Here is a 7,731-nt window from a genome sequence, read left to right as displayed (position 1 = left end):
GAGTTTTTTGGCTGTGTAATAGCTAATGTATTACTGTGTAAGTGTGCAGTGTTTACCACATTTGGACATGAGTCATCACAATGGCATGCAAGGCATCAACCAATAGGCATGCAGCTTTCCTCTATTCTCCTTGCTGATTGGCTGTTGGGATTTAACTGGCTTAACTTCATTTACACCTGCACAGAGCCATGCCATACTGACAGTATGTCTGTATTCAAGTGTTTTGGTAGGTATTTTAAGCTTTCCTGCTCCAGCATTGGAATGCGGGCTATGAACGCTTCTTTTTATCTTGAAAATCAACAGTTTGCATTATGCAATCCTAACCAATAATGTAGGGAATAGCTATCCAACTGTTGTAGTCTTAGTTGTATGTTACTTCATACTATAGTTATATCAATGTAAAGCATTGTTTTCCCTTGTGTTTCTCATTCTTTCCCTGCCATGTGGTAAAATGTGGTGAACCCATCGCTATATTTGCTCCAAAGCAAATATTGGCCTTTCTAGTACTATCTAGTATATACATGTATTATAAAACATTGTGAGAGAATGTACTTTGTACTTGTTTTGTGCAATAATAGATAATAGCGATACGCCCGAATGGACAACAAGAAGAATCTTAATTTAAGTGACGCAATTTACCTCTGGATATTTTGTTGCAAAATAAAGGCCTATACTGCAAATTCTTGCCCGAAGGCTAATTCGTAAACATTAATTATCTTTCATATTATATATCTTAGCATTTGTGTATTTGTGGTTCCTCTTAAGTTTCAAAGCGTGTTTAAATGATGCCGGGAAGTCAGCGTGAAGGTTCACCGTTTGCTAAACTGATGTCAATACTTGTTGTTGTGACAGGATGGCACAAAAATTACTCATGACGTAAAAGCTCTTTAAAAATCTTTCATTGTGTTATCACGCAGCCAATATGCAGTACTTTGAATAAAATAAAGAATTGAAGAGATGGGAGTGTAATAAAATCTATAACACCTGACGAGGTGGCCGAGTGGTTAAGGCGATGGACTGCTAATCCATTGTGCTCTGCACGCGTGGGTTCGAATCCCATCCTCGTCGAAATGTATTTTTTTTTTTTCAACGTTTGTTTCACCCAATTACATCGACCATTCCAGCCCATTAAGCTTTCGATCAAGACGTTTTGAGTTTAGTTATGTACAGTTTATTTATGTTTACAAATGTGTGGTTCTGGTTTGCTGCAATATATTTTCTTCAGAAAAACTGGCGCTCCATACAAAAGTCTACATACGACAACGAGCCAAAAGAAACACCACACATCTGCTTGGAGACTGCTCATGACGGGCCTCTTACGTCATCTCGCGGGGCGGGACGAGAGCGAACGAGGTCAATTTCAAAATGGCGGCGGCTGGCCGGAGTTGGGGACCGCTGGTGGGCGCCGTGGACCAAGGCACGAGCAGCACACGGTTTCTGGTCGGTGTCTCGTTTCTGTGTCGTAGATAATCTACCAAGCTACCTTCAGACGAAGTTTGGAGGTACATGGAGCGATTTTAAGCGCGTTATCGCTGGTGTCCTTGTGCCCAGTTGCCCAGTTTAGTTTGGGGGAGGGGCGTGTCAGCTGGCTGAGCAAGTGTGTTTTCCATCAGAAATTGTAGAATCTGCCAGATCGTGAGTGGCGTGAGAAACTAGCCTAGGCTGGTCTGGCTTGTCTGGAAAAGCTCTAGATATGGCTGCTTGCTTTGAACAGCCATCTGTGTAAAAGATTGTAGATCTCAAGAAGTTGCATATTTATATGAAAACAGCTGAATAATTTGCACGCTTTATAGCTTACAATGTTGTGTGTTAATCAGCAAACAGTCCATGTTGCGAGCAGATGAAAACACCAATTAGAACATTGCTGTACATTTCTGTAGCTTTTCAAGGGTACATACGAGAATAATTTCAGAATTCCAGGTCAGAGCCCAGAATTTTTGCAGTTTGAGTTATGGAAACCAGATGTTTTGTCCTTGGAGAATAGTAGCCTCAGAATCAGACTCAGGAGACAAAGTGGATTGGGAACAAATTATCAAATTCATCTGGCTTTGGTCTTATAGCCTTAATTTATACATGTATAGTAATAAGCTGACACCATTGCTCTGTACTTAATAGTATCGTGGGGGGGGGGTGAAATCATGAGTTGAATTGTATCAAGTAGTGAAACTTTCCATATGTATTGAGGTTTGTATCAGTATTCAGTAAGATCAATCAAAATGTGAGAATACCTTCAAGAAATGTTTCTAGTGAAGCAGTTTCTGATAGTTATATTATACTGACCAGTTTTCCCCTCACAGATCTTTGCCAGTAACTCTGCAGAGCTGTTGACCTACCATCAGACAGAGATCCACTCTGTTCTGCCTAAAGAAGGGTAGGTTTGACTAACACCAGTTCTCTGTTTACACCTGTTCCTCATGAACGGCATAGATCAACACTGGTGTATTGGATTAAAGTATTTTGTCAACACAGCAAACCAAAGGAAGATGGGAAGGTGGGGCCATTTTGTGATAAGGATATGACAATTCAGTGTTCTTGCCAACATCTGTCTTTCTGTCATTTGATGGAATTTTGCTACTCACAACAGATAAAAATTTTGCCCAATCTGTCATCTTTGATAGTCTTGTAAAGATATGGAAAGAGATGTCATTAACCTAAGCTTAGTCTACCAGCAATATTTGCCAATCAAAATGCAGGAAATATTCAGAGGGTGAAGATTTCACATGTACATGTACAATTTTTTCCAGAAGAGCATGTCCCTTACCCCCCAAGGATAGTTGACCCTTCAGCATTCCAAATATTGTTAGGACACTTCCAATGCACCCCGAGTTATGACCGTTTAACATGTTGCCAACCCCCATATAAATAACCTTCACAAAGGTAACAAGGTATTGTACATTTTTATTTCACAGATGGGTGGAGCAGGACCCAATGGAGATCCTGGCCTCGGTGTACGAGTGTATTGAGAAGGCTGTAGCTAACACAAGAGACCTGGGCATCGATGTCAATGATATAAAAGGTCTGGTATTATTCATTCCCATATCATATATCATTCAAATGTCACACGTTTATGGGTGGGTGAATCAATGAGTAAACCAGTAACTTGATGGATTTGTATGGATGTGTGCATCTGATGCCATAGAATCTGATGTCAATTCCATTATCAAAGGAATATCCAAAACTAGCTGTTTTTAAAGCAAGTTCCCAGTTTTAGTACTATGTACTGTAGTAGCAAATACATTAGTGAACAAGAGAAATATCACTTGTCAGAATCTAATTATATGGTGCCAAATGATTTTTTATTTCCTTAATTATTTGTGCTGCAGCCATTGGTATTACCAACCAAAGAGAGACCACAGTAGTGTGGGACAAGCATACAGGAGAGCCACTGCACAATGCTATAGGTGAGTACTGGAGTGTTTGTGTTAAACAATGGCATTATTATTATTTCATTGATTGCTACATTTTTGGTTCATCACATGTGGGCAAGGACCATTTGTTGTAATACATTGTAATACAACTTTGATCATTTGTTTCTCTCCCAATGTCATGAAATGAAGAAGATACATTTGCAAGATTCTGAACCACTGTCTATTTGTTCTACTTTGCTGCAGTGTGGCTGGACCTGCGTACAGCAGAGACAGTCAACAGGCTGATAGACAGCACACCACGCAAGAACAAGGAACACCTGAAGGTGACTGTTTGCTTTATACCTCCCTACCAAGTTGTGATCTTGTAGCAAAAGACAATTGGAAACAATGTCAGCCCTCCTCAGTACTTTCTGACAAGCAGCAATGATAATGAAGATGATGATGGTGATGATGATGTTGATGAGTAGGATTGATATATAATGATTATAAACAAAAGTGATTCCCCTCCCCTGCAGCCATTATGTGGACTTCCCCTGGCGACCTACTTCAGTGCAGTGAAACTGCGCTGGCTGCTGGACAACAGTGAGAAGGTGGCCCAGGCAGTGAGGGAGGGCAGGGCCATGTTCGGGACGGTCGACTCCTGGCTACTCTGGGTAAGTTCTTCCTGTCATCCTGTGGTATACTGTTGTGGTGCCCTCGTCTTTGTTGAGGGAATTGTAATGCTTGTTGGGCTACATGTATGGTAGACATGTGGATCCATCCATAACTACATGTAAACCTTGATCTTCCATACAGAACTTGACAGGAGGGGTGAATGGAGGTGTCCATGTGACAGATGTAACCAATGCCAGCAGGACCATGCTGCTGAACATACACACTCAGCAGTGGGACGCAAGTCTCTGCAAGTAAGTCAGAAACACTCCAGATCAGTAGATTTGCACAGGTAATTTTCAGTGTTACATACATGAATATGCACACCAGTGCAGGTAGAGCTGTGTACCTAAACAAATTTTAGGTACAGGTACAGGTACAGGTACAGGTACACAGGTTTAGGTACAGGTCCGGACCTGAACCTATACCTGAACAATTTGACCAATTTATATGCTCTTCTGAACTCCTTCAATAACAAAAAAAAACATAAATAAACTTGATAGTTAAGGTTTATTCTTTGTTTATGGCGAATGTTCAGATAAAATATAGGCTATATATATGTTTTTGTTTTCATGAACACACTGTCCTTACACAGGGACCCATTGTTAACCAGCTATTTACACATTTGAGGTCACAAATAGGCATAAAATTGGTGTGAAATTGTTTAGGTACAGTACCGGTACTGAGGGATTAGGTATTTTGGACCTGTACCTAATCAATTTTACCGGTACAGTATCGGTACTGCGTACCGGTACACAGCTCTAAGTGCAGGTAGGCAGAAAGCTCTGATGTTGAATTGTCAAAATACATTTGCATCTTAGATATTCAATATCTATACCGTATATCAGCCAGTGTCATGCAAAAGCACACATCTTTTCTGTACCTTCCAGGTTCTTCTCCCTTCCAATGACGATCCTTCCCGAGATCAAGAGTTCGTCAGAGATCTATGGCTACATGGTGCAGGGTGTGCTGAAGGGCCTGCCTATCTCTGGGGTAAGGAAGGCAGTAGTGTTATACATTGACTTTCCAGTGCTCTTATATTTCATGCCCGACTAAAAGGAGAGGCTGGTCATAAATGTCATGCTGTCTTAGACCCTTTTTGGTGTTTAAGATGAGGTACTTTGGTGTGCAACATAAAAATAGAATGGCAACCTATGATGAATGTGACTGCAGTATAAGGCTATTGCCCTACATTGTACATATTGTACATGTAGATGTATGTGGATTTGTATGTATGTGGATTTGTATTTGCTGCATTGAACATTACAACCATTAGCATTTGACTGTACTTGAATGTTTGATTTTACAGTGTCTGGGTGACCAGTCAGCAGCCCTGGTGGGACAGTGCTGTTTCACACGAGGCAGTGCCAAAAACACGTAAGTCAGATTATTATGATTACTAGGTCTTTTGTGTAATCATAGTCTGATACTGTTATTACCTCCATGAAAAATGGAGGTATTGTTTTCGGCGTGTCTGTCTGTATGTATGTATGTATGTATGTATGTATGTATGTCTGTCTGTGTGTCTGTGTGTCTGTCTGTCTGTGTTTCCGCAACTTTGTGGTCAGCATAACTTCAGAACGCCTTTATGGATTGTCATGATATTTGGTATGTTGGTAAGTCTTAGGAAGACAAACGTCAAGGTCAAATATGGGCCTCCTGGTGGATGACCTTGGTACTGCAGCAGAACTTCCGGTTTTTGTATCTTTTGTTCTGAACATGCTATGGTCTTGATGTTTTGGTGACAGATTGCTTTTCCTGCCAGGAATAAGTGGTGTGGGTTTGGTCCCCCTAGCAGCTTGTTCTGGAACTGCAGGGCACTTTCTGGCGAAATGTTTAAAAGCCAATAAGTCAAGATAGGAACAACATATTTTCATAATTTTTGGTGTGTAGGTAGCTGAGAGAGAGATGTACATGATTAAAAACAAATTATGCAAATGACGACTTAATTTGCATTATTAATGAGGAAATTCTATAATTACAGTGTTTTACATTATACTACTTTCATACATGTAATGTATGTAACCTATGGCAGGCAGAACATCAACAGATACTAATTATGCAAATTATGAACTAATTTGCATAATTTATGCAAAAATTCTATGATTTCTTAATGGTGAATGATGGGAATGTCATACTTGGGACATCTGTACGTTAATCAAAAGTTCACCTACATCACGATGCATATATCATGTTAATGCGGAGGTAATTTGCATAATTAAAGAGGAAATTTACATTTACATATCAAGCCCATATTTCATGGAGGTATGAGGTCTCGGAATTCTTGTTTAGGATTTGGGTTCAGGTATTCCATACTTTGTATTGGACATGGATGGTTTGGAATACATCATATTAACAGAATTTGTTTTGTTATCCTAGATATGGCACAGGGTGTTTTCTCCTGTACAACACAGGGACTGAGGTGAGCTTTTTATGATTCTGAAACTTCACTGATGTGTGTTATGAAGCATGTGCTGATGAGAAACTTTTGTCATTAATGATATGAAGGATGTCTCCAAGCCTTCTGTGCAAGGTCATTCATTCCATTTATGTCTGTGTCTTTTGTAGCCCATTCCATCAGAACATGGACTGCTGACAACCATTGCTTACAAACTGGGGAAGGACAAGCCAACTTTCTATGCACTAGAGGTAAGGCAAGATAAAGGATATGTTCATGATGTGTAGGACATGTACATAATGTATTCAAGGATTCAAGGTCCTGTAATTCTTGAAATCATCCCTGTACATGTCTTTCAGTTTTTAAATCTACTGAATGTTGTTACTGTAATACTAGTATTTAATCAGCTGCTGATTGCAAGGTCCACCCAATGTTTCAGGGTTCTGTGGCCATCGCAGGAGAGTGTGTGAAGTGGCTGAGAGACAACCTGGGCATCATCCAAAAGTCCTCTGACATTGGTTTGTATCATCATAATTGGAAGCTATCTTGTATTGTTTTGTGTGCCAGAACATATGATGGGCTTTAATTTAGAGGCAATTTGTTATTTGTAATTGCATGGTTCTTTGAAGATGTCATTTTAACCTTGATAGCGTACATGTAGATAAACATGGCAGGACAGGTGTCTCTGACACATCTGCCATTTTCCTCCTATGTCTAACAGTCCCATACAAACTTGAGGCAGATACAGGTCAGTATACATGTGCAAATTTCTTTAGATACATAAGATTTTGTAGTTCTGTACTGTCTTCCCAAATGACTGAATTGTCTTCCCAACAACAAATAGAGAGGCAGGTTTATCTTATAGTCTGTATGTGGTGGGATCAAGGTTTAGTTAGAAAGAAATTAAAGTTGCACCATGAACTATGTTTTGGCAGTTTTGACCATGTCTCAATGTTTGTTTCCCATCCCAGAGGCCCTTGCTGCCACAGTGCCTGACACGGCAGGGACTCACTTTGTACCAGCCTTCTCAGGACTGTTTGCTCCATACTGGCAGTCTGATGCTAGAGGGTGAGATATGCTGTAATCATGAAATGTTTGTGGTGATTTTATTTTGACATCTTATGTTGACTTGAAAGGGCCATCAAAATATCCCCAAATATGCCTATGAAATTCTACTGGGCTGTTCATGCTTTTATATGTAATATTTGAGGCTGTTTCCCTCAAGAGTAAAGGAAAGTAGTAGGAGTGTTGTTAATCAACATAACTGTACCTTAACTGGTGTTCTCTCCCCCCATAGCATCATCTGTGGACTGA

The 7,731-nt window shown here is 40.1% G+C and overlaps 1 protein-coding gene and 1 non-coding gene across 2 annotated transcripts; both read left to right on the top strand.

The window, feature by feature from the left end:
• The first annotated feature begins 986 nt into the window (after positions 1-986).
• Trnas-gcu lies at positions 987-1,068 on the top strand. The gene has a single exon. It is a non-coding gene; the product is annotated as a tRNA-Ser (tRNA).
• Positions 1,069-1,353: 285 nt separating this feature from the next.
• Positions 1,354-7,730, top strand: LOC109471802 (glycerol kinase-like; the record flags this gene model as incomplete). Its single annotated transcript, XM_019771156.1, has 14 exons — positions 1,354-1,440; positions 2,298-2,371; positions 2,910-3,016; positions 3,324-3,401; positions 3,612-3,691; positions 3,884-4,021; positions 4,164-4,273; positions 4,910-5,012; positions 5,329-5,396; positions 6,399-6,441; positions 6,588-6,668; positions 6,857-6,935; positions 7,389-7,485; positions 7,715-7,730. Coding segments are annotated over exons 1-14 (1,149 nt in total), but the record flags the coding sequence as incomplete, so codon positions are not given.
• Between the last annotated feature and the right edge of the window lies 1 nt (position 7,731).

Source organism: Branchiostoma belcheri, unplaced genomic scaffold (genome assembly GCF_001625305.1).
Source record: "Branchiostoma belcheri isolate BF01 breed outbred unplaced genomic scaffold, Haploidv18h27 scaffold26, whole genome shotgun sequence".
NCBI lineage: Eukaryota > Metazoa > Chordata > Leptocardii > Amphioxiformes > Branchiostomatidae > Branchiostoma > Branchiostoma belcheri.
The sequence above is the reverse complement of the archived record's forward strand: the minus strand, read 5'-3'. Positions and strand labels throughout refer to the sequence as shown.